Source organism: Diplotaxodon limnothrissa, linkage group LG18, assembly GCF_057381915.1.
Source record: "Diplotaxodon limnothrissa isolate DT_005_m linkage group LG18, D_limnothrissa_male_GT1.1, whole genome shotgun sequence".
In the NCBI taxonomy this organism is placed as follows: Eukaryota; Metazoa; Chordata; class Actinopteri; order Cichliformes; family Cichlidae; genus Diplotaxodon; species Diplotaxodon limnothrissa.
This window is the reverse complement of record NC_140613.1, coordinates 17,484,616-17,512,332: the sequence shown is the minus strand read 5'-3', so window position 1 is coordinate 17,512,332 and position 27,717 is coordinate 17,484,616. Positions and strand designations below refer to the sequence as shown.

The 27,717-nt window shown below is 40.5% G+C and overlaps 2 protein-coding genes across 3 annotated transcripts in view; both read right to left on the bottom strand.

Annotated features, from left to right (window-relative positions):
- Positions 1–1,818: 1,818 nt before the first annotated feature.
- LOC146613392 (tubulin beta-2A chain) lies at positions 1,819–5,890 on the bottom strand. Of its 2 annotated transcripts, XM_085378680.1 has the most exons (5): positions 5,834–5,890; positions 5,322–5,430; positions 5,041–5,049; positions 4,115–4,225; positions 1,819–2,903 (listed from the first exon to the last, which is right to left on the bottom strand). In XM_085378680.1, exons 1-5 carry the CDS (start codon positions 5,888–5,890, stop codon positions 1,819–1,821), a joined length of 1,371 nt encoding a protein of 456 aa, XP_085234806.1. The 2 variants fall into 2 exon arrangements, with proteins under 2 accessions (XP_085234806.1, XP_085234807.1); XM_085378681.1 differs by lacking the exon at positions 5,041–5,049.
- A 3,157-nt stretch (positions 5,891–9,047) lies between these two features.
- Positions 9,048–27,717, bottom strand: part of LOC146613391 (solute carrier family 22 member 23-like) — a 37,372-nt gene continuing 18,702 nt past the window's right edge. Inside the window, exons 4-10 of the mRNA XM_085377966.1 lie at positions 19,533–19,701; positions 17,416–17,543; positions 15,579–15,681; positions 13,854–14,089; positions 12,913–12,945; positions 11,997–12,120; positions 9,048–11,291 (exon numbers count right to left, since the gene is read on the bottom strand). Of these exons, the coding sequence (XP_085234092.1) occupies positions 9,899–11,291; positions 11,997–12,120; positions 12,913–12,945; positions 13,854–14,089; positions 15,579–15,681; positions 17,416–17,543; positions 19,533–19,701 (2,186 nt within the window). The 3' untranslated portion in view covers positions 9,048–9,898. The remainder of the gene's footprint in view (positions 11,292–11,996; positions 12,121–12,912; positions 12,946–13,853; positions 14,090–15,578; positions 15,682–17,415; positions 17,544–19,532; positions 19,702–27,717) is intronic.

The following is a 27,717-nucleotide window of genomic DNA, read 5'->3' as shown; positions in this document are numbered from 1 at the left end:
CAGAGGAGAAAGTAAAGTAGAAACTCAGGTTTCAGTTACTGATAATGCAGGAACAGCGCTTTCCTTTTTTTGTGTCTTTTTTTCCCTTGGAGAAACAAAGTAAGCATTATATGCTCGCTATCTGTGAAGTGCACAAAGTAAGAGGGTGTTCTGCCTTTAGCTCAAATTTCAGATAGCAGTCTGTCCGCATAGGGTGTCTGGGTGTTAATGCTTGACCGACTGAGCTAGTGTGTGGTATGGAAACAAACAAACAGTAGTTACAACTTCAAATGTGTCATTAAATGTCAGGAATAGTAATCAAATTAAGAAAACAGTACTGTTCAATAACTTCAAGTGCTAGAGAATACATTAGCATCACAGAGGCTGCTCAGCTGCACAGGGGACAGATCACAGCCTGTCAAGTATGTGTATTTGAGAAGCCGAGGCTCAGTTTATCCATATTGAATGTGGGGAAGCATTGTTTCGAGCTCTCAGAGGGTTCTTGACGTATGGCCTTTTTGATGTGGAAGAAGGCAGCTCTTGTTGCCACTGAAATCCAAAATTGGCATTAACGTTATAATCATTAAACATGTTTTTTAAAATTATCGGGGGTTGTTTTGTTTACTTCCCAAAATAAAATGTAGTTGTGATACATAGTTTATTCAACAGTTCCAACCGTCTTTTTTAAACCCATTTAATGTTTTGTTTCTGGCGACAATGTGCTGCTTTGTTTCTTTGCTCCTCTGTGGACAGAAGTGGATCACTTGCAAAGTTTTTCTTTTCAAACCTCAGTCTGAGCTGTCAACATACAAAGCATTAAAGTAGACACAGCTCTGAGCAACTTTGCTAATCAACTTTTCTTCTTTTGTGACATACAAGAAAAAGGTGGCTCAATTTATGACCTGTAATTTGTAATTTGGCCCCATGTAAGGTAATCTGACTAAAAGCTTGTAACGAGCCAGATCTGTTTCTCAGTCATAAAAACAACTTCCTTGTTTTCTTTCCTTTGGGATAACTGGTTCAGAGTAGTATTCTGTGTTATTCCCTGGATGATTTACCCAAAATAAAAATTTTATTTATTGACATTCTGTCTGTCTCCTTTTTTTCTCTCTCTCCCCAATGGAAAATTTTGGATTCACAGTTCAGACTAGGGTGTGTCAAGAAGCATAAAATATTTTAAAAGTTTAAAAAACTTTTCACGCACTTTGAAAGGTGTGTGTGTGAAAGTCACAACCCTGACATGTTCCTTTGATATTACGCATTATAGTGTGAGATTATCAGCGATCACTGTGTGCTTTGAAATTATTTTTTAACCTTTCCTTTGTGCACTGTACAGGCTGTTTATTCGCTGTTGCTGGGAACCTTCCTACTTGGGCTGGGCTTCTTTGTCGTTGATTGGATGGGTGACAATCTGATACCTGCTTGCAAAACAAGGCAATAGATCAAGATGTCATGAGCTATGTGGGTTGTACATATTTCGACGTAGCTTTTGCACATTATGTACCTTTGAAAAAAGAAACCTGACAAGACGTACAGACTGGATCTTTTATTAGAGACATGAGGAAAAGAATGCACATTTGAGTTATTGTTACAAAACTGTACTTGCTTGTTGACACTGACATAGCATGACTTGGATAACTTTAGATTCTAACACCATTCACTGTCGTTGTCAGTAAAGGCTATATTTATATTCAGCGCAATATAGGCTAAACAACTATAGTTGACCATAATCTGCACACCACAACATTTATTGAAATCAGCATCCCTAGTGTACATCTTGTGGTCTCATTGCACTCCAACAGCTGTTATTATTAGGAACTGGCTCGTTGTGTTTTAGAATCAGTGGTGAACATCATGGCGGACTTCTTCATCATCCTCCATTTCATCTTCTTCGTATTCACCCATTTCATCAGCGGTGGCATCCTGGTACTGCTGATACTCAGACACAAGGTCATTCATGTTGCTCTCGGCCTCAGTGAACTCCATCTCATCCATTCCCTCCCCTGTGTACCAGTGGAGGAAAGCCTTGCGGCGGAACATGGCGGTGAACTGCTCTGAGATCCTCCTGAACAGCTCCTGGATGGCGGTGCTGTTGCCAATGAAGGTGGCGGACATCTTGAGGCCACGGGGCGGAATGTCGCAAACTGCAGTCTTGACATTATTTGGAATCCATTCCACAAAGTAGCTGCTGTTTTTGTTTTGCACACTCAGCATCTGCTCATCCACTTCTTTCATTGACATACGGCCACGGAAGATGGCTGCCACGGTGAGGTAGCGTCCGTGACGGGGGTCACACGCTGCCATCATGTTCTTGGCATCGAACATTTGCTGTGTGAGCTCTGGCACGGAGAGGGCACGATACTGCTGACTGCCCCTGCTTGTCAGAGGTGCAAAGCCCGGCATGAAGAAATGCAAGCGGGGGAAGGGCACCATGTTGACAGCTAGCTTACGGAGGTCAGCGTTGAGCTGTCCAGGGAAGCGGAGACACGTTGTCACACCACTCATGGTGGCTGATACCAGGTGGTTAAGATCTCCATAGGTGGGTGTGGTTAGCTTTAAAGTGCGGAAGCAGATATCATACAAAGCTTCGTTATCAATGCTAAAGGTCTCATCTGTATTTTCCACTAGCTGGTGTACAGAGAGAGTGGCATTGTAGGGCTCCACCACAGTGTCAGACACTTTCGGGGAAGGCATGACACTGAAGGTGTTCATAATGCGATCAGGATACTCCTCACGGATTTTGCTGATGAGCAGTGTGCCCATTCCTGAACCTGTGCCTCCACCCAGGGAGTGGGTGAGCTGAAAGCCCTGAAGGCAGTCACAGTTTTCGGACTCCTTTCTCACCACATCTAGCACAGAGTCCACCAGCTCAGCTCCTTCGGTGTAGTGACCTTTAGCCCAGTTATTTCCTGCTCCACTTTGACCTGCATGAAATAATTTTTAAAGACAATTGATGTTGAAAAATATTGTTTTAGTTAATACATCTAGGTTTTACACATAAAGGTTTTACATTTGTGACCAAAGAATGAATTGACTGACACGAAGTCTTGCACAGACAATAGTGATACGCAATGGATCATAATAAATTAGTGATTATATAACTTTTTATCTGGCATCAAGATGAAGTTGATAGTTTTGATATGTCTTGTCAGTTGTTGGATACAAAATATGTTACAGTTATTCATAATTATAGCCCAACAATTTATCGATACGTTGATACTATCAGCTGATATTTTCTATTTGCCAGTCTATCGGTATCAGCATTAATAAAAGAGACAGGAGAAACACCCTTCAACCATGTTATGAGTGTTGTGGCTGCATAGTTTGTCCACCAGAGGGCACTCTTCAACTTCCCTGTACGCAGTAGATATTCACAGCACTACAAAGATCATAGAATATCGGTATCTATATTGGTCTTGAAAATCATCGACTGGATGGTTCGCCATGAAATTAAGACCAGTGGTCAACACCTGCCATAATTTTGTCAAACGTTGCCAAATGAAACTGGCAAGATAATAAAGGTTCCCACTTGTCTGATATGTATCGACAAGCTAAGAAAACAGCAGCTGTTGTGAAATTTTAGATCTTCTAAGTAACAACATCAGCATTGCCATCTTAATAATATTTCCATGTGTGCACTACCAGTTCACTCAAAACAAAAGTGAGCCTTGGTGTAGTTTTACAAAACTTCTTAGAAAGCTGATTAAAACTTGGCAACCAATTTGTAATTCAAAATAACTTATTTCTCTGGAAAGCATCAGTAAGTGATTTATCTGCCATTTTCAACTTGTTAGCACTTGTTATCCAGTGACAAAATAGATTGTCATCTTGGGATAAATGTTTTTGGCCCTCTTATTATTTGCTTTGTGTTCTGCTGCAGAATCTCCACATAGACTGTATTTTTGCTAAGTCACCACAAGAGCTGTCTCAGTCGACACATGGGCAATGCATCACCGAGGGACTGCAGGAGCTGTGTGCTCAGAATATATAGTACTGTGCAGTGCAGTGGAAACGAAGTGCAGCTTCATTGTCTGTGACAGTAGGTCAGACACATGCTGCACACATGCACGGATGACTCACACATGTGGAGTCGGTTCAGGATGAATGGTCTGATCCAGATTTATTGTCAACTCACCGAAAACAAAGTTGTCAGGCCTGAATAGCTGCCCAAATGGACCAGAGCGAACTGAATCCATGGTTCCTGGTTCCAGGTCCACCAGAATGGCTCGGGGCACAAATTTGCTGCCTTTGAATACGAGGACAGGGAGGGATGTGGAGGGGTAATGGATGGAAATATCAACAGTCTCAGTAACCTCAGCAACACCGGCAGTAAACCATGAAGAAAAACCTCAGCATATTTCAAAAGATTCGCAAGCAGCATTTCCTTAAAGATACAAGCCTCTCAATTAAGCTGGGAATTCAAAGCGTCTTCTGTTCTTTTCTTGCTTTTTGTCTTGCCCCACCCTTTCTGCCTGTCACCCTTCTTGCAAAACTGGTGCAGCGTGCTGCACAGCTTAATCTAAACCAGTGGGGTTTTCAAAGTGCTGAGTCTTGCAGGATGTATTCAGACACAGAAGCAGTCTTCCTTGACTTTGCCTCGTTTCACTTTCTTGCTCAGTGCTGAAGTTTTAATGTTGCTTATGAATCTGCACTTTTTATTTTAAGGACAATTTGTTTTGTTCAGTCTGCATTAGGTAGTTACCCCCTGTGACACTGAAGCAGGCATGCAACGTGGAAACAAAGAATCAATAATGCATGCTGCTGGGAAATAGGATATGGGTAGATTGTTGTCCTTTATTGCCAATGCAGATGAGTAAAAGGTTGGATCAACCCTGGGTGCATGTGGATTGAGATGTTGACCGAAAACATGAGGCCTAATGATGAAACACAAATACTAATTCTTTATTATCCCTGCGCCTTTATTTACCAGGCACTGATTGGCTGCTTGATGTACGACAGCTGTGAGCAACAAAGCAGGTTGTAATTAGAAGGACCTGCAACACAGGCACCAGTAAAATCAGATACTGAGCATGAGTTCAGCTATACTGAGACTGCAGATACCTGTGCTCCCTATAGAGAGACAGAGGGGGAGGGGTGAGACAAGGACACAGAAAAAGAGATTTTTAGCAGGTGCACTGTCCTCATTTGTGTCCCTTCACTCATAGCAGAACCCAGTTTCCACTGCAGCTAAATTAGTGACATGAGCAAACTGTGACAGTCAAATGAGGTCTGTGTAGCATAAGGCCATGCAAGAATAATGATCAGTGGTTAAAAAAGCTGCTTTGTGTATAGTGGAAAATTCAAGCATGTGGTTTATATTAAAGCAACATTTTCCTTCTCACCTGATGCCTCATTGTAGTAGACATTTATCCTCTCCAACTGCAGCTCACTGTCACCTTGGTAACTACCGGTTGGATCGATGCCATGTTCATCACTTATCACCTCCCAGAACTAAGACAAAGCCATTACTATTCATTAGCATTTTAAAAAAATCATTAATTTACTTATTTTTTTAGAGTAACACAGCAAAAACGAAAACATGAAGCAAGTTTGACGTGTGTGCGTCAGGCCTTGTTTTAGTTTTTGCGCATCTGGTGGCACAATGACGCGCAGCAGCGCAGGCCACATCACCTGAAAGATCAACCAGACTGAACCGCTCCATATAGGTATGTTAATCCGTGATTGATCGATATTAAACTCTTAAAGACAGATTTGTAATCACTTCGATTTAAATGTGCCGAACTAACAGCGCTTTGTAAACTATTAAGGCACACAAACGCGGTGACGTTCCACATTTAAATGAAAATTACTCCTTTAGATCCCTTCTTCAGAGATTAAATGAAGACATTTATACCTTGGCCCCAATCTGATTTCCGCACTGACCAGCCTGGATGTGAACGATTTCCCTCATGGTGAACTGCGGATGCGTGCAGGCAGCGTCCTTTCTCGACTTTAACTGGCGTCCACTCTTCAGCGTCTTGCCGCGGTGTTTCTCAAAATCAGGACTTGCCTTATTTCTCGGGTGAGTGTTGAGCCGGCGAGATAGATAAACGTGCTGCTGGTCAGATGACGTTATACACAACGCAGCATCCTCAGCATCCCTGTTAGCCAATGGGAGCGCCCCGGTTTGATGCAGTGGACCAGCGGATCATGCCGCATCATGGCCCTGACATCACCCTGTCCCATACAGGCAAGCATAAAAAAAAAGGGCTGCTTTCTCACTCGAATGGGGATGTTTTAAAAGATCCACATAATTAATTTCGCTATTAGAAGATGTCAGACTTTACCAGTTTAATGCTCCAGACTGCAGCTGCTGATTCATCCCAGTCGTCTTTTAAGCAGCTACCTGTAGAAACGAGCCCAGTTTTTAAGGCTTTTGTGGGTTTTAAGACTTAGCTAAGGCTAGTAGCGAACCTTTCCTTAGAAGGCACAGATTCTCCAGCTAGTTGTGCCACTGTATGTTACCTAAATGTATTAAATAACCGACTCTATGTAGGACTGGTCCTCAAGAGATAAGAGGTAAAAGTCAACCCTAGGGAACTTTCCATGTGACTATACCTCCATTACTTTGATGCAGGCTAAAAAGGAAAATATCTTAACATTCAGGAAACGTGAGGAGTTATAAATCCTACTTTCTGATGCCATTGATTGCGAAATGTCTCAGCTTGTCTATAACGACTTGAAGCCTAAGGGCTTCGAGTCATAATAGACTGCATTCAAGTTCGCCCATTCCCCCCTTCTTCATCTTCTTTGAACGCCATTATTAGAATACTTGAATAGACTTTAACTTTAAAATGATTTTTTAAAAAGACACAGAGAAGTCATAAATGTCATAAAAACACATCAATATCAACAGTTGATCAATAAATAGTGGTTTATTTTAACAACAGGTATGGCTTATATACAAGTGCATGATGACTGTTAAACTGAAAACAATATGAAACCAAACAACTGGAATTTATAAATGGTACAATCCATGTTTTTGTTTTTTTTGTTATCATTTTATTTATTTATTTTACATTCATTTAAATCTCCCCTTTAAAGAGATCTTAAGTCGCATGGTTAAGAGAAGCAACACCTGAAATGTGTATACTGGGGCCGTCCTATGTGAGACTTTCATCTGCCGGGTTCAAAACAAGTCCTTGCTAAGATCCAGGATCCTTCATCTTATTTAAGCTCGATGTTTCCACACATTTACCGTATTTACAAAAGACATAATCTTCTTCTTCCTCCTCTTTTTTGCTTGCTTTTCCAACAATTAAAAAATCCTATTCTATCGCTGGTGCTAACATTGCTTTGGATTACTTTCACTAAACTTTCATTTTGCTTCAAACAGAGTCAAATAAAAGGATTATTAACAAAAAGTGTAGTTACTCCCATCTGCATGGGAGAAAAGTGAGGAAGCAACATATCTCAGAAGACACTGGTTGCATCGTGCTGTGTCATTAACGTTACAGATGTCGCGTGGGATTTAGTTGATACACACTTCAATTTTTGCAATACACACTGAAATAGAGAGAGATCAACATTCACCGAGGAGGATTCCGAGTAAAATGAAGCTACTGACCACTGCAGCCCACCCACTCTCAACTGCAGATGCCAAGATTTCCTTATTAAATCTAGTGTCAACACCCTTTTCAACATTGTAGACTGCATGCTGATCTATTGCGTGCAGTCTACAATGTTGAAAAGTGTGTTGTCAACCCCAACAAAATCTGACATCACACGATTGCAGGTCATTGTGCTTTCACGTGTAGCAGCACAGCATACACAGGTTTAAATGATCTCAAGAAATATTTAAACAATATTAATGACTAGATGGTCGTCGTTCACAGCCACCCTAGATCAATCAAAAAGTGGAGCCATCGTGGTGCGATTTAAGCTGCATTTGAGTAAAACAACCACAGGTAGGCTTTCGCAATCATTCAAATAAATATCAAAGGATATGCAGAATTTAGTCAGTGCAAAGTTGAGTTTGATAAAAGCAAAACTTAATTCTAGTGACTGAAGTAGCTGTAAGGTTTACGGAAAATCTTCCGTCAAGTCGGCTGTTGCGTTTGACTCCTGAATGACACCTTAATAGAACTCCAAATACTCCCTGGATATAAGTAATTATGATACACTGTGATCATTTTAGCACATTTGAAATGACAACACATCACTCAGTTGGCTCTAAAGTTTTACAGTACAGTGTAATTATTATTATTATTAATAATAATGATCATTATTACGAGGATTGTTGTAAACAGTGGATTATCTGTAATCACACATCCTTCCTTAGACAAATATTACAACCTCCAAAGCACAAAGTACTACAACAACTGTCAAGTTTCACACACATTTAAGTCAAGTATAATGTTGTCCGCAGACGGACATGGGCTTTGGAAGGAAAAGTGCCTCCTCAAGCAAAAGTCTATCAATTTAAGAATATCAGTCGGTTAATCTGACTGAACGGTTGTGACCTGTATTTTTAAAATGTCGTTTTGACAAATGTAAGAAGTATTGCATTTTTTTTTCCTTCTTTTAAGGTAAACTTAGTTGTGCATGTGAAAGTATGAACACCCCGACGTTAGTAAGCTCTTAATGTCGGACCACGATTCGGAAAACACAAGGTTAGTGGTGCTGCGACATTTGGCAATCGCGTCAAACATTTTCGGGTTTAGGTTCAAAAATAATTTTTTTTTTTAGGAAATGATTTTTTTTTTCTTCTTCTTCTTTTTTTTAAGCTTTTTTGTTTGTTGCCGACACATTCACAATAAATTTTCATGCTTAGTCCCCACTTCGAAAGATAAAGTGCCACCACACCGAGGTGCCACAAATACTGTAAGAATGAAGTATAGCTCTGTACAATAAGGGCACGCCATGAGAGATTATTCAAAACAATACTTTGAATTTAAAAAAAAACAAAACAATCAAGCGTAACAAGTAATTATCAATATACTTACATTAATACATTTACAAAAAAAAATCAAAAAACATTTGCATACCATAAATTTCATTGGCTTGAATGATTGGAAAAATAAAAGTTTCTTCTGACCGACAAAATGTGGGTCATTCTTTTTCACCAGTATCACTGCTCATATGCATCACAGATATGCTTTCTGTCAATTTTAATTCATCAAATGGTGATAAATTGTTCATTCTTCTTCTTTACTTCCTAGTTTTGGAATAGGTATCCACATATAGCCTATAGCAGGAGAGAGCACTTAACAGTATTCTCCCAAACAGGCAAATACTATATCACTAAAGTTTTGGCACTATTTCTACACTTTATTTTGGTCAGGGTAGTTTTTTGGCATTTTCTTTTTAAGAAAAAAAAAAAACTATTCCAATTCTGATTGCTTACCTCTATAGCAACAAAAAGCACTTTGTAACATTCAGATTTACTTGTCCATACATATAAAGCAACCTTTTTGTACAAATATCTTGACATTACCTTTGAGCACAAGTACCAGTGATTTTTGTTTGTTTGCTATTAGTACCATTGCATTTCTTCCCCAGTGCTGATGACACGTCTCAGTAATTATGGGAATTGCTTTAAGTCTCTTACATTTACGTCAGAGTAGTTAAAACGCTGGTGATTTCCAGTGACATTCAACGAAGCGCAGAAGTTACTGTCACATTGTCACATACCAGCCTGTGGCATTCTCCCGCTTGCATGGTCTCATTAGGTGGCTAAATGCACAGAAGGGTGCAGCAGCACTGAAAAAACTAAATACAAAAACACCCAAAACAAAACAAAACCAAAAAAAAATGAAACTTTGCAAACATGTTAACTCAACTCCAGGTGGGGAACAGTCTTCATTAAGTGCCTGCAGTCTAAGCAGGCCAGTTCCTGTTCCCATTGATGCAATGTTCATGTGGGTGGCTGCCTCCTGGTGAGACAATTAAAGCTTCAATTCCTGGCTGAAGAAGTGGATCACGATGATGCCATGCCGTTGACAGTGCTGTTTTCTGTGCTGGCACTGTCCCTGTCCCTGATCGAGAGAACACCCGAGTCTATGGGGGAGGACACCGTCCAGTCCATTAGAGAGGAGGGAGTTGCGTCTGTGGAGGCTGAATCTGTGATGGAAGATGGTACTGAATCTAAGACGAGGCGAGCGGCTGATCGTGGTTCAGTGTCTGTGACAGTCAGAGTGGTTGATTCTAGAGTGGAGCTACGTGCAATGTCTGTGACGGGGAGAATGGAAGGAGACTGTGCTGCATTGTTGACTGTATTTATGACAGCGCGAGTGGAAGAGTCCTCTGAGTCAATGCATGGAGGAGGTGTGTTTGGAGGTAAAACGTATTTTTCTTCAACGCAGGGAGAGGTAGAATCTAACTGAGGTGGCCGGGAGTCTATGAGAAGGAGGGTGGGTTGATCTCTTACGGAAGGAGGAGATAAATCCTCATCTCCTCCATCCATAGAAGAAGGAGGACTGTCTCTTATGGAAGGGGGAGAAGGAGAACCCGCTGAAGTGGCGTGAGTATCCTTGAGCAAAGGCGGGTCAGATGTTGTGCTTATATTTTCGATGTCATTATCCAGCGGGTTCGGAGATTTTAAAGTGGAGCTCGGTGGGGGCTCGATGATGGGCGTGGTGCAGATCAGCAAAGAGGAGGGTACAGTTTGAGGGACGGGGGGAGTGGAAGAATCCAATGAAGCAGCAGGTGTAATTTCTGCTTCTCTTGTTGGGGATTCACCACTGTCATTCATTTCAGGTAGGGATGAATCTAACAGTGGTTCCACAGACTCCAGGACGATTGCAGGAGGTTCTTCTGCAGCAGCTAAAAGTGGGTCTGTGACACATGGGGCTTTGTGTAAAGGAGTGGAAGACAGCAGGTGCTCTTTACTGCCCTGTGTGACGGCGTCTTTACCCAGTGTCATCATGTTGCCCGCAGATGAAGATGAAACCGAGTGACCGTTGGGATCTTTAGGGCCAGCCACAAAGGAGTGCATCTCGATTAACTGCATACCTCCAGTCAAATCAATAGCTGAAGAGGCAGTAGAGTCCATGATGATGATGGGCGCTTCATGAAGTGGTGTGTCACGCACTCTTGTGTAGTCCCTGGTGCTGTCAGACGTGTGCAGCAATCCAGGTTTCCTCGGGGGAAGCAGGGGTGGACGGGTGTAGTTCTCGACATCAGCCAGGGTCTCGGGGAGTGGCTGATTGCGCGTTTCAGGCAACAGGAGAATGCAGATGATACAGATGAGAGTGCAGCAGGCAAAAATTATGTGATGAAGGAAATAGCCCTTCTGATTGTGGAGTTCCATGATGGGTTCAGTAAGCATGCCAAAGCCAGCGCTGGCCAGGACCAAGCCTAAACCACCACCCCTATGGGAAGACAGAATATTTATTAGCTTGTAATATCAATAGAAAATTGGGATGACCTCACAAACCTTTAAAACCTCTCACAAATATTGAAATTACTGCAATTTAAGTGAATCACAACCTGCACGTTGTTCTGGAAAGCTAAATCTGGTATTTAAAAGCAGTTTTGTTTTACCCTCCTCTTCTTTTCTGCCTTTTTCCCGAGGAGCAGCAGAGAGTGCTGCAGCACCGTCTACACCCTCTACCCCATGTTCAAATTCGCTTTCCTGTCATTGCCAAAGTTGGCCACTAGATGGTGCACTTCACACATTGTTAGCAGAGCAATGCTTTAAAAAAAAACTATATTTTTATACATCAAGTGCTGTGTCACACATCCTCAAAAGGCTAGATAATTTGTGCAAGTTGTGGATTACATTTGATACGGAGTTGTGAGTCTGTCTTTTCTAGCAGTTCAGGAATTTCATACCGATATTAAACAGGAGGAGGAGCAGAATGGATGGTCACGATTAAAAACAAAAACAACAGCTACACTAAAAAATGAATTATAAGTTCTCCAGAACAATGAAACAGATTTTTAAAACAAAGATTTTGAATTGTGAAACACTTGTCAGCCTGAATATTGTTTTACTCCTCTGCAAAATAAGAACACATTTTCCACATTATCTCCCCTCCTCTGGTGGTACGGTCTTGCTCTTGCAGTGGGTTTACCTGATCACAGTGGGAGTGATCTCAGCACAGAAGAAGATGCTCAGGGCGCTGACTGCGTGGGAGGAGAACATACCGATAGCGGAGAAGCCAATGGTGAAATGCGTATTCATTGTACTTGTGGTATCTGCAAAAGAATCAGGAGACACAAACATGGAGATTCTTCACTCAGTATGCTGTGTAATCAGTGAAAGGACAACAGTGGTTTATATGTAAAAATGTGTTAAATTTACTTTTCAGGGAAAATGATTGCAAGTATTTGCCAAAATTAGTATTTTCAAAAATTATAATGTTACAACAATTCTGGTAAATTCAATGGAGTTAGATCAGGCAATGCAATGACAACAAAGGCTATTATTTTAGCTTTTGTTTTGATGTAAATTCAACAAAAAGAGATATAGAATGAGGAGCTGTTGAGAAATGAATCTGCAAACAATGAGCCAATTTAGCCCAAAGACGGTTTAAATAGGGTGTTTTACAAATAAGACATACTAAAGATGGCATAATGGCATAAAGAGGTGTAGAGGAGAACTACCCTGAAATCAGCTCTCGCTTACCACAGGGGGATTAGTGTGGAGAGATTACAGGCGATGGATAAACAGAAGAGAAAAGTAAAGGAAGGCTGGTGGTGAGTTCATGGTTCTGTAACAAAGAGGCTCGCCCTCTTTAACATAAGGGGATAAATAAATAAATAAAAAGAGAGCCTAGAACTTCATCATGAGTCTCCACAAGGCTTGCATAGGCCTGACAAAATGCTGGGTATCTGCATGAAGCATATTTTCCTAAACCTCAAGGAATGCAACAGTCTGAGTTATGAGATTGAGATATATATATATAAAACATAAGCTAATATTTTTACAAAATGCAACACTTATGAATATATATGAATATATGAGTATATATGAACAGATAGACTTACTTATTTTCAGGTGTTCACTGTATTTCCCCAACACTAGAAAAATATTGAAAATATGAGGAATCATTAGAAAAGAGTGACAAATAGTGAGAATTAACACATGTTGAGCTAAGCCTTTCAGCACAGCGTAACAAAGGGAAAATAGAACATGAGCATAACCTTGATGTGTTGACTCAGGTTAAACATTAAGTGTAACTCGTTTGTAACTGAATAAACTGTTGCTGGCTGTTTTGATCATCTGAGGCACTTCTGGTACTCACTGACAATGTAATCAAGTTCAGGGACTGAACAGGGACAAAACAACTAAAGGTAGCAAATCTCGTAACAACCATCATGTTTAATGTGTCCATGAATAGCAAAAATGTAGGACTTTTTTTTTTTTTTAGATGTATGCACTTGTAAGCATGTGTCATTTACACAACATTTGTAAAAATGTTAGAATTGGGAGAAGGAATAGCTCAGTATTAGGTAGCATGACAGAATTACATTTATTACTCACAGTTGTTCTTTAAAAATATCTGTGAAGTATACACATTTCTATGGGTTCTGTTTTTGTTGCTGTTGTTACTTTTGCTTTGTTTATATTGAGTAAATTACCTTATAGTTACCACTGTAGTTATTGATACAAGCATAACAATGTGCTCTCCATGTGGCCTTTTTTCATTTACACAGCCAGGCTGGCTGGTTGGCCTTGCTTTTTGCTAACTCTGTTGAGTTGAGACTGCATTTTAACTAACAGATCTCAGATTTTGCTGATTTTGATCTAACTTTATTTCCCAAAATGTTAAACTATTGCTTCGATTTATGTGACTAAGAGTTCTTTTTGGGGGGGTTTATATTGTGGACTTTAGACCATAGTCAATCTCAATAAACTGCATGAGAGTGGCCTCCTCAAGAACCGCTAGAGCTTTTTCATGTTATAGGAGTTCCTATGTAATACTCACAGTTAAGTAGACCCAACTGCAGCAGAGATGCGAGGGCAGTGATGATCATAAACAGAAGAAGGCCACCGCGACGGCCCATCAGGCAGACCGCTGGACATAGTGCAATGCATGATGCAACCGCGATGCCTGCCATTGTGTAATAGTGTGTATAGAAGTCAGGGAATATGGTGGTTCCCTGAGCTTCAGGATCCATCATGCTGCGGGCAAAGCAGTGGTGGATCCCATAACCAGTTAACCTGAATAAAAAAAACAGAGAAAAGAGAAAAGCAAGTCAAAAAAAGCGACATCTCAAGCAATACAACGGCTACATCAGGAGACACTGAACTACATCTTTCGTAAGGGTACTAAGTAAACTGTGTAAAGCAGTGAAGAGCCGCTTTATTTCATGCTTTCTCTAATCTCAGTGTATTTTGAAAAAAAAAAAACCAAAAACCTCACATGTGTAAACATGGATTTATTGGCACACAGAAACACACCCTATGTACACACAAAAAAAACAAACAAAAGCAAGCCCTCACACCCTCCTTCCGAGTTGTCTAATGTTTCATAAGGACAAAGCTCATGTAAAATTTATGCAAACAGGGAATCAGGGACACTGTGCACCAAAGCAGAGGTAGAGCTCGGTCTGCCAGACAAGAGATGAGGTCTCAGATCGAAGGAAGAGTCCATTGGAGATGAAAAGAGAGAGCAGCACAAATATGGAAGGACAAAAGAAGAAACAGCTAAAGATCAATCCTCTATCCAGCCCGCAGGTTAATAGTGGCATCTTGACTCCACAAAATGGCAGGTCTGAGTGGCATTGCACTCCAAGTACCTGTATTATATACATCTTTTCAAGTCCTGACACACTCACAAACACACACACACCCTCGTTAGCACACTGACACATATAACCCTGTTCTCAAAAAGGCAGAATAGACTGGAAAAAGCAAAAAGCAGACCCTTTATTGGATCCTATGTTGGACTGAAAATGAACTTTATGTACATTAGACTACATGTGTTAGAAACAGGAAATGATGTTTCTGTGTGTCTTGGGTTAAAGAGGAGGGTGATTGGCTTGTTACCAGTATACACGTCTGTGTTTTTTTTCCTTTTTAAATCAATCACTATTGCGCCAAACTTCAAAAGCAATTATCTAAAAGGCTTTAAGAGGGCATTAGTGCACTTGGCATGGAAAACAAACACATCTGCAAAGGCACTGTTAGCGCTGTATATTATTACAGTACATGGGTTTTGGAGAGATGATTGTCCCCATTCACATGTTTTTTAGCGAAATACTTGCTCATTACACAGTACACATGTATTACAACTGCATAAGTCTGCAGTACAAGAGTCCAGAGGCTAAACCAGCGTGCCTGTAGTCGAGTACTGTGACCGACTGAAAAATGTGAATCATTACATTATAAAACTAAAAATATGACAGAAAAGAGTCTGCAAACTGCAGCAGAAATCCTATATCAAGGAAGCAAAGCATTATGCTTTCATAACCACACACTTGGCTTCATGCTTACAGAGTGTTAAAATGCATTAAAATAAGAACTCTCTTTTTAAATGATCCTAGCATCAAATTCAAGGTGAACAATTATCAGAAAAAGTTAGAGACACAAATAAAGATACAGCTTCTTGATTTATGTCACTGATCTACCATTTCAAATAATTACATGATTTAAATGATTTGCATTCTTTAACACAGAATTATTTTTACATTTTAAGACAGCCACTTACGAGGTGACACAGAGCACAACGATATTCTTCCAAAGGGTCCTCGTCCCAACCATTTTCACAATGCATGTTTTCTTGGGTCTCTGTTGAAGAGATCTTTGTAGTTCTGGGAACAGGAAAACACAGATATTATTAAAGCTTTGCCAAAAATAAAAAATAAAAAATCATAAAAATTATAGAACTCACATTTGTTTCTTTTCCCCCCCTATTTACTGTTTCACATATACAACCGGGCTGGTTCTTATTTCCCCACTGAGGGACATTAAATAAAGGATACTTCTATTCGATTCTATTCTATTCTATTCTTATATAACACTATTCTACTCCTCTTGAGCACTCAAAGCATTTTATACAAGTTGCCTCATTCACCAAGTGCTTCCTATCTAACATTAGAGAAATTAACAAACTGTTATTTATTTAATAAATACATTGAAAAAGGAATGAAATGAAAGTGAAAGTGGTAGAATATTTCTTTTTTTTTTCCTGGCATTTCGATTGAAAAGTCAACATCCATCTGTTGTTGCAGTGCAGTACAGTAGTACACAAACCTGAATAATAAACTAAGTAGAATTACCTTAAAGTGTAGGCAAAATTCAAATGTTTCAAACCCTTCTAAAGAATAGGGTTCTGGAAAGTTTTGTATTTGAATGACAGTACTGTAAATATAATGAGTAAAAGTTGGACAGTTATCTGGGTTTGAAACCACAGAAACTCTATGTTTTGGTGAGCTCATTCATTCCACACAGGTACCATCCCACAGCTTTGTCAAACAGGTATGGTAACACTAACAGGAGAGCAGCTACCAGCGGGCAACACCCCTGAGCTGCTCGTGATACATGATATAACACACTTAATGTTTTGGTATCAGTCTGCAGGTTGCCACAGTAACACACCTCTGCCTCATGCTAGTTCATTTTTCACATTGACTCAGGCATGCGAAGGTTATCTCTGGCTAACCACTCAGGTTTTCCAGTGATCCCCTGAGTAAGATCAACTGTGCTCAGAGCTGTGCAAATCATTCCACTTTTTCAAAGGGGATCAAGTAAATTGTTCTACATGAATAAGACATGCTTCAGTCTGCTTCTATAGCATAATTTAGTGCTGAGCAATTGAAAGTAGAGAAATAGCTCATGCTTCTCTACCGTATGGGGAAGTTTGTACATAAAAAAAAAAGATAAATCTACGTCTATGGTAATGCACGTATGTCCCTAAATGCTAAGAGTCAGCACAGAGACTCCGACTTCTAAAAATATGCAGTCAATTTCACACTGTGGCTCCTCTTAAAGCCTTTTATCTCATAGTGGCACTTCCCTTCCATCATTTTTCAAAAAGGAGTGATAACTACGCAATGGCAGGACAAAAACAGGGAAACAAAGTATATATAATAAACAAACACTTATACAAATCTGCTATTGATTTTCACAACAACACAATCCAAACTGCTTTGTTCTGGCTGGTCTGAGTACAGTTAACATGGGGTCAAATGCCTGACCTACAACCATCTGCCATCTGCCCACTATTGTGTCAGCTCATGTCCACCCATCCAAGCTATAATGATATTAATGAACATTTGAGAGTGCCATAATCCAATGTTCAACACCCAATGCTACCTTTGTAGTGGATTATTTCTGTGTTAGCAAGATGGGAAATGTATATAACCTTGTCAATCTGTCTCATTTGGATAAGCGATGCTGGGAATAACAATGCAGACCACGCCATTCAAAATAAAGGCCTAGCAGACACCTTTGCAGGGAAGCAGTATGTCGCGCAAAACATATCAAAATATAAAATGCAGACATTGAGTCTGATATCTTTAAATTACTGTTGAAGGATTCATTACCTGTGAGGATGTTCTCTGGGTCAAGCTCCACGTTCACTTGATTTTTCTCTACTATGTGTCCCATGATCCACTTGGAGCGACTGTACTGCTGAGTGGCGAGCAGCCAACGCAGTGACTCAGGGAAGATCCTGTCAAAAAGATGGGGGATGTCCTTGTTAATATGACATGAAAAATGAGTCAGGGGAAAAAATGAGTCAAGGTATCAGCTTGCAGAAAGAGTACATGTGTATATGAAGACAGTCAATAACATAACGACTGGTGCTGCATTTGGATGAACCTCTGTCTACAAAGTAGATGTGCAGGTTTCATCATTTTCCACATGTGTGGTTTGCAACTATCCCTCTCCCCCCCCTCACCCAACGTCATTAGATCACCTGCAGCGTTTAAATTTTCAACCTAATCATGTCATGGTCCTGGGCCGTGTTGGCCCAGTATTCTTAGTTCTCTTGTATTTTTGTATTCAGTTCCCTGTTTAGGTTCTGTTTCCTGAGTTGCCCTGTTATGTTGTTCCCTGTGTGCTTTCCCTTTGTGACTTTCACCCCCTGTGTGCCCCTCTATGTATTCATGAGCCCTTGCCCCCTTTCGTGTTTTATTCCATGTTTCCCCCAGCCTGTTATGTCTGTGTTCTCCCCGTGCTCTCTCCTCCTGTCTGAACCTCTGTGTACTTCCTGTTTTACTTTGACAGTCTCTCGTCAGTATGCGTCATGTTGTGTTCACTCCTGCCCTGTCTCGTTATGATTATCTGTGTCAGCTGTGTTCCCCGTGTGCTCCCACTTCCCTCGTTAACCCTCTGTGTATTTATGTCTGCGTCTCCCTCAGTTCTGTGTCGTAGTCTCCCTCATAGCTGCGTGGATTTCCCTGTGTCTCTCTGCAAGTGTTAGTTATTGTTCCCGGTTTAAGTTTTGTATTTCTTGTGATCTGCCTTCCAGCATTAAAGCTGTGATTTTGAGTTTATCCCCTGAGTCCGTGAGTTTGCATTTTGGGTCCTCATCCTGCCTGCCACACAGCTATCATGACAAATCAGCTGTATTCCAGATGTTTGCAGAGTCAGCCACAGTTAATCAGGAAAGTTAACACAGCTTTGGAAATTACCTTAAAGGCTCTTGCCAACTTTTGTGTGCTAAAAAAATGTGTGCTGTGTGACAGAGACATCACACTTTGATGACACAGTATCACATGACAGATTGTTAGATTGCTGGATTGATAATAAAAGTTTACAGAGAACCTCTCGGGCTGAGTTCACCGTGCAATGTCCAAACTTGTGATATCAACAGAAGTTCCACAAGTTTCACAACCTGCTTCATGTCCTTGAATTGTGTAGTCTTTAGCAAACAAAGCCATGATTGCGTCACAGCATACAACTGTTGCAAATCCCATTCAACAGCTGAGCCATCAAAATGCTGAGTGATAATGAATGCTGTATTTTTTTTTTTTATGATCAGAACAATGGAACTGAGGACATATCAACATTTTCTTATTTACCAAATCACAATGACTAACCTGACATGTGCCCGAGGTGTATTTCCATCCCTTCTCCACACTGTTTCTTATGCTAATGAAAGTGTATTGCATGACAAAGACTGATGTTTGACAAGATGTTTGCTTTGGATTACTTCTGACTGTTACTGAACAGAACCCCCTTTGTTTTGCAGGGACATCAAAGATACCAAGGCCTTTGAAACTCTGGCAAAATCTATATTATATATAAAGAACCTTGAACCTATTCCTGCCATCTTTGTAGACATCAGCAGTATTACAGAACTGTGTTCAGTGAGGTAGAATAAATGGTGTATTTATTGCTTATGCTTTGGAAAAAGTCAAAGCAGAGGTTTAAGTGTAAAAGATACCTCAGCTTGGACTTTAGTACTATTTTTAAGCTTGTAAAAATAATAATAATAAGAAAAACCTCTGCAAGTGTATCTTTTGTTAAACAGTGCTTAATTTACTGAAAGGAAAATCAATAAATCAAGTCACACCTGATCGCCGTGGATGCATCTATGTGTCTTTTTTAAACTGTTGTGTAACTGAAAAAAATATTTTAAGTTTAACAGAATATTAAAATCAAGATAAGATAACCCGGTACCAAAGTGCAGCGAATGCTAAGGTCTTTTCCTTACCAAATGTAGGACAGCATAAGCAGCAGGGGACAGATGATGACAGCTTGAAGTACCTGCCAGTTGCGACAGAGGTACGCCACTCCAGGCATCAAGAGCCGACCACCCAAAACCACAAAGCTGGCCACCATGGTCATGGAAAATCGCCATCCTGGCAGGCACAGCTCAATCCCTGGCAAAGAGAACGACGAAAAGGGAAAAAAGTACAATGTGTTTTTTTTCTAGTCGAGACATATTTAGAAAAATGATATAAAACGAGTGGAAATACCAGAATTTCAAAATTTCTTGGGAAGATGACACATGGGACTGACACTAGTTTTTGTATGTTCAAACTAGCTAAAATCTTTGGAAATTTTGGAGCACAAAATAAAATGAAGTTGCTTCAAATAAAAGGGTTCCCATAAATGAGTTGTTCTGAGATGTTTGTACCCATTCATATGCAGTTGAATTACCTGGCAAATGTAACATTATAATGATGATATTTACCTTTTTGCAATGAAGAAAAATATTTTCAATCACTTTAGAGAAAACTGAGAACAGCATAATGCGTTCATTGACTTTTGGGGGAATGAAATGTGCAATCTAGAGCAAAGTTGATGAGTAAACGGGAAAAAAAAAACAGAGCAACAACTCTGACTAGGCGAGGCAGGCAGGTCAGAACAGGGATCCTGGCACTGTCATCAGCAAATGAGGTTTATTGTTTCAATGCAACACATCCTAAAATCCAGAAATTACTGCTGTTGCAGCGTGGCTTTTTACACAGAGTAAAACTAAGTTGACACCAAAAACACTCACACATCCGAGAAAATTGTTATCTTTTTAATAAGTCTGGAATATTCCTAGTTTCTCAAAACAGGAGGATGGAAGCTACGTTATTGTGCTAATCTTAGTTTTTGAGATTTAATTAATGAAACGCTTAAGTCATCAGTCAGAAAATTATATAACTCCAGTGCTTACTGTGTACAGTTTTTTTTTTTATTCTGAGACAGTACAGAGATGAAGACAGTAGGCTGCTGAACAAACAAGAAAGGGGTTCCTTGTGCTTCTTTCCCCTCGATCAGAATGGCACTGATTTATTCACTCGGTCATTAGCATGCACACCCCACTGGCAGCAAGCAACCACAGACAGTTCAGCCCTTTAGTTACTGCAGTACAGAGGAGAAGTTCACACCACACCATAGAAAGCCAATGCTGCTGTAATGCCGCTTCTCTCATACAACCAGAATCTTTTGTCTTGCTTCATTGGTCCCTTTTGTTATACATCACTTTTCTTCTACCCAGGAATTTTAACCGTCTCCAGTGGGCCTTTCAAGGTGACAGGCCCAGGATAATACAGTGGATGTCGGCTGCTTCACTTCATTCCAGTGGAAAAGACTGGAATTTCAATTAGGACTTGCCCCCCTCTGAGGACATGAATAATGCTCTCTGTTCACAGACACTATCGCAGCTGGTATGACAAAGCCAATGAGTGGAGAGCAGGGCGATGGGTGCAAGACCTGCTGAGTTTGAACCAACTAACCTCAAGACTCCTTCACTGTGTGCCTGTGGGAGAATAGCACCGGCTCACTGGTTAAGGACCGCATGGGATTTGAATTCTTTGGTTTTGTATTTATGTACGCAAGGCATGAGGCACTGAGACTCATGCACTCTGACCAGAAAAGTACATCCCGTGGTGAGGTGTGGAAAAGCGTTAGGCAAAGCGGCACAAACTTCATTAAGATATCAATTATGACAATAAGGATATTTAATTAAACTAAATGCAGAATAAGAAGCAGAAGCTGTGGAAAAGAGGCCTGAGCTTCTTACTCATGTTGACCCTAATCCTCCACAACCTGCTAGATCAGCATTCCCATAATGCTCTGTGGCAGAGTCTGTCCTACTGACATAAATCTACCAATTACAAATCTAAGAAATTGACTAAACTTGGAAACCAAAGGCCTCCCGAGGGTGGCGGAAAAGTGACACATAAAAGATAATAGGAAAAAAAAAACATTTAAATGTATTTGTACCACTCCCATTAGTAAAAATAGAAATTACATCATCAATGATTAGGCTAAAAATCCAATTAATGACAATGATAATCCCCAAAGAAGATTTGGCTGGTTTGCTGACTTTGGCAATGTGAGAATGTGAATCACACTCAAGCACAAAGTGCAGCAGCTCACCAGTAGCTCATGAGTCCCTCTTTGTAACAGGGATTTAAATGCGTCTTCTGAGATCTGGTCACAACTCAGACTGCAGAATGAGCGAGAACGTAACCAAGATACATTGAGGATACATTAAGATGTGACCACTCAGAACACCTCAGAGTGGTCCAGGCCACATATGGCTTTATCCTTTTAGCGGCACGCGTGCATGTTTCCTGTTCCACATTACAGTACAATACTACACTGATATGTGTGTGTGTGCCACTGCTGAAGAACAATAGATTTGGCAGTCTTGCACCCTCAGCTGTTATTTCACAACTGCCTTGCATAAAGCTGCTAGCTAATTGCATAAATAAAAGTAAAACCCTTTAAGAAGATTGACTGTGTAGCCTATGTGTTTAATCATCAGCTCATCAAAGTTATTAATGGGGTGAAGCAGATCCGGCATTTGTCTTTTAGCCCTCTTGCAGGCATCACAAGGCACAAGGCTGCCATTGATCAATTACGCCCTTCTTCTCATCACGTTTCCCACACTTTGCTCTGAATACCTACGCTTCAGCATCAATATATTTTGATTTTGAATCACCAAGGAGTTCTCGGATTCACTCAGCAATTAAAACACATCTCGCGTCTGCTCATTAAATATCATTTCCCCCCGACTAAAGAAACAATGAATCAATTACAGCGCTCCTGGTGGGTTAAAAAGGGACAAAAAAAAAAAAAAAAGTCATATACTTGTAAAGCAAGCTATAGTCACATACAGCAGTGAAAGGAAATAATCACAGTGAAATCAGGAATGGGATCAACTCAGCTGTACATCTGTCACACAGCTGAAATCTGCATATTTCTTTGCTAATTGTTTTAAAAGAAGGCACCAAAAATAGTTGTCGCCACAGCTTCCGCATCAAGTGAAAAGGAAATAGGCAGGGTGTGCATATCCCTTTGCTACTAATTCCTTACTAAACACAAATAACATCCCACACAGAAATGAGTTAAAATGAACAGACTATGAGGCTGTGTCAGTGCCTCCAGCAGTTCCAATCAATCCTGGACCGTAACGTTTATAGCTTGCAGATTCTAACCAATATCCTGAAGAATCTCTTAACATTTTAGTTAAACAGTATTTCCAAATGGAATTCCTTCAGTGTGTGTAGTGATAATAGTTGGAGCACACTCTCTGGAGATTGTGGTATGCTTAAAGTGGTTTACAGAGTGCATTGTCTGATTACATGGTAAGGCAAAAAAAGGTTACAGATAGTCTGAGTGACCACATTAAAAAGTAAGGTAAGAAACCTACAATAAACATTTGATACTTTGCCTTTGGCAACACCATAAATGCTGTCAAAGTTAAAAAAAAAAAAAATCTAAATTAAAAAGCACAGTGCAGCCTAGGCGGAGTAGTCGAACGCAGATTCACTGAGCGCAGGGCAAGCTAGCGAGACAGAAGTTAAGCTCTCCTTGCAACATGGCAAATTGAACCTCCCCCACCCTCATTCAGATCTGCCGTTTGGAACCATTTTGGTTTTCATGTGACATATGACCCTGAAGGTAAGCGCGTAATGGACAAAAGTAAAACAATATGTTGGATGTGCCACGCAATGCTCAATTACATTGATGGGTACTAGTGCGTTAGCGCAGTTAGCTCGTTAACGTGTTGGCCGTCCAGTCCCACGCACGGGGTGATCCGCGGTGTGTGTGTGTGTGTGTGTGTGTGTGTGTGTGTGTATATATATATATATATATATATATATATATATATATATATATATATATATATATATATATATATATATATATATATATATATATATATATATATATATATATATATATATATATATATATATATACACACACACACACACACACACACACACACACACACACACACACACACACAGTGGGGCAAAAAAGTATTTAGTCAGCCACCGATTGTGCAAGTTCCCCCACTTAAAATGATGACAGAGGTCAGTAATTTGCACCAGAGGTACACTTCAACTGTGAGAGACAGAATGTGAAAAAAAAAATCCATGAATTCACATGGTAGGATTTGTAAAGTATTTATTCGTAAATTAGGGTGGAAAATAAGTATTTGGTCACCTCAAACAAGGAAAATCTCTGGCTCTCACAGACCTGTAACGTCTTCTGTAAGAAGCTTTTCTGTCCCCCACTCGTTACCTGTATGGATGGCACCTGTTTGAACTCATCATCTGTATAAAAGACACCTGTCCACAGCCTCAAACAGTCAGACTCCAAACTCCGCCATGGCCAAGACCAAAGAGCTTTTGAAGGACACCAGGTAAAGTATTGTAGACCTGCACCAGACTGGGAAGAGTGAATCTACAATAGGCAAGCAGCTTGGTGTGAAAAAATCAACTGTGGGAGCAATCATCAGAAAATGGAAGACATACAAGACCACTGATAATCTCCCTCGATCTGGGGCTCCACGCAAGATCTCATCCCGTGGGGTCAAAATGATCATGAGAACGGTGAGCAAAGATCCCAGAACCACACGGGGGGACCTGGTGAATGACCTGCAGAGAGCTGGGACCAAAGTAACAAAGGTCACCATCAGTAACACACTACAACGGCAGGGAATCAAATCCCGCAGTGCCAGACGTGTTCCGCTGCTGAAGCCAGTGCACGTCCAGGCCCGTCTGAAGTTTGCCAGAGAGCACATGGATGATACAGCAGAGGATTGGGAGAATGTCATGTGGTCAGATGAAACCAAAGTAGAACTTTTTGGTATAAACTCAACTCGTCGTGTTTGGAGGAAGAAGAATACTGAGTTGCATCCCAAGAACACCATACCTACTGTGAAGCATGGGGGTGGAAACATCATGCTATGGGGCTGTTTTTCTGCCAAGGGGACAGGACGACTGATCCGTGTTAAGGACAGAATGAATGGGGCCATGTATCGTGAGATTTTGAGCCAAAACCTCCTTCCATCAGTGAGAACTTTGAAGATGAAACGAGGCTGGGTCTTCCAACTTGACAATGATCCAAAACACACCGCCCGGGCAACAAAGGAGTGGCTCCGTAAGAAGCATTTGAAAGTCCTGGAGTGGCCTAGCCAGTCTCCAGACCTCAACCCCATAGAAAATCTGTGGCGGGAGTTGAAAGTCCGTGTTGCTCGGCGACAGCCCCAAAACATCACTGCTCTCGAGAAGATCTGCATGGAGGAATGGGCCAAAATACCAGCTACTGTGTGTGCAAACCTGGTAAAGACCTATAGTAAACGTTTGACCTCTGTTATTGCCAACAAAGGTTATGTTACAAAGTATTGAGTTGTATTTTTGTTATTGACCAAATACTTATTTTCCACCCTGATTTATGAATAAATTCTTTACAAATCCTACCATGTGGATTCATGGATTTTTTTTTTCACATTCTGTCTCTCACAGTTGAAGTGTACCTCTGGTGCAAATTACTGACCTCTGTCATCATTTTAGGTGGGGGAACTTGCACAATCGGTGGCTGACTAAATACTTTTTTGCCCCACTGTATATATATATGAATGATCAGCCCCTGCGCCACCAGGCTGATCCAAACCTTACTGGGCAGGTATGCCATTCACTGCATGATCAATACACCATTAAAGTTCAAAGGATGGATGGTCACAGATGGAAATGCCTAGTGAGGCTAAACTCAAATCAGGCATGTTTAAAGTTTCTGATGAACGTCTGAAGCATTTCTTCTGAGTGGCAGACCAGTGAAGCATTGTCAGCAAACAGCATTTCCCTGATTAGGGTGAACTGGCTGGCATTACTATAGATCAAATAAGGTGTTTTTCCCCCAATAGGGGTAAACTCTATCCTTTGTGGAGGACATCTAGAAGAAATAAAATATTACTGGCATAGATGTACAAGCTGTTTGCCATGCAGTTAGCCATGAAAGTCTGTGAGAAAAAAGGAATGTCGCTCTTAAGATATCCTTCATATTTTAGTACAACATAATCACCTAAGAAGACATGGCAGAAAGCCAGTTCTCTAACAGAGCATGAAAACATTTATCTTGACAAGGTTAAAGGCCTGGGTCAATTAAAGGGCAAAGTAAAACTATCTTGTCTCTCTCTCCTGTGGCCTTTCTTTAGAATTAGTGCAGTTAGACAATTGTACTAATTGTACTACCGTAATTCTGGGTATAAATGAACAAGAGCAAACTGATAAGTCATTCTGGTAAATAACCTTGATACTTTATTTTTTCTGCCTGCTGTGTATTTTTATACACACAAAAATGTTGATGTCTCCTCTCTCCCTTTTTTCAAGCTCCAAATAGGGGCTATTGACTAAGAATAAGGTCATGCTTATTGATTAGTCTCAGGAGCCGAGCAGAATGTCAAACAATTCCAGCTATCCACAAGCCCTTTCCTTTGATTCATGTCCTCAAATTCTCAGTAATCAGGACAGTAAATCCCCACCTGGAGAGTATATTCTTGTGTTAGTGTGCTGTGTTGGCGCACAGCATATTCCAAAACCACTCCATTAAAGAAAGATCAACACAAAACAACCTCCTGGCTGTTCAGAAGACACTGTTTGTGAGTGACTGAGCTTACATTTGTCACAGTCCTAGATTTGCTTAACTAAACACAACTTCAGCCTAACCAAAGAAGAACTGAAACTGCATTGATTTTTTTTTTCTTCCACTCATCAAAAGAAAGTGCAAAGGTTGCCAGTAAAGATTTTACCAGTTACTGGACTTCACTCAGGAATTTGTGGTTTGAGATAGTTTGAGGTTATGTCATGCAACAAAGGTTTAAAATTATTTCCACTCCGGGCCAATTAGAACATGACCCTTAGGTCAGTACTACTGCTTTAAAACTTAAAAATAAATGCAGCCTAACGTTTTAGCAAAGTGCATTTGCTGAGCCACCAAAAATGTAATCTTAGCACAAAAGGGAACTTTAACCCTGCTCAGAGTTTAACCCTCCACTCATTTATCAGCAGACAGCTAAAGTGGATCATGAGGAAGACTGTGGTCAGTGTTTCATCAGCAACAATTGTTTTTTGTTTGTTTTTTGAGTGAAAGAATTTCCACTCAATACCCGGACTGCCTCTTTAGGGTATTTCACCGTTCAGTTTCTTTAATTCATTCTAAGCATACAGAATGAAAAGACAGTTGAATTAGCATGGTCTGCCAAATGTTGGTAAACTATATTAGCAGTGGTGTGAGGCAGACCTAGCTGTGATTTTAGGGAACATACTTGGTGCTTAACGAAAAAGTTCTGTTTTTAATAGTCCAGATCTTGCCCACACTGAGCAATAATTACATGAACAGTAAGGAGAATAAGCAGACCAACAAAGAACGCCGTCTGTCAAAGCAGGAATTCGCCCCAGACACAAAGGAAATCACTGAGGATAAATGAATTTGCAGAGACCTGTTTGTTTTTGTTTTTTTTGTGCCTTGAGTATCTTTATGAGTGAAAGAGATAAATGTTTGCTGTAAGTGGAGGGTGCCACTGACAGGAAGCACCTTATATCAGCTAACAGAGGAGAGAGATGAGAAAAGGGTTAGCCTGGCCTGGCTAAACTGACAAAAGGCAGCAGAGCACTGCAGCAGGAAGTGTAAAAGACCGATCATCCAGCCTGACCAGAAGAGCATTGCCACTCTGTTGAAAGAAGGAAAAAAATCCCAGCAGAGAACTAAAGGGACACTGTGCAACATCAAATCTCACAATGGCATGTTATAAAAATATCAACCAATTTTTTTGCTCTGGGCATTTAAAAAAGAAAATTCCTCTGACACCCTATTTCTGAATTTTTTCCACACCGTATGACTTTTAAAAAAATGTGCTGAAGAGTGCTATGATACAGTTCATATCATGCAGTTTGTACTTCCCCTTTCTGTCCATCTAGATAATTTCCAGTTGCACCTGTGTACTTACCAGCTACACATATAAGCCCAGTGCATATACCAAAGGTGTGACAGTAAAAACAATATCCACACAGCGAGTCTCTCGGCATGTCAGCAGCAATATTTCCACACTGATGCAAATAAAAACAATGCCCCTTTTCCCCAAAGTAACCACTGCTGCTGAAATT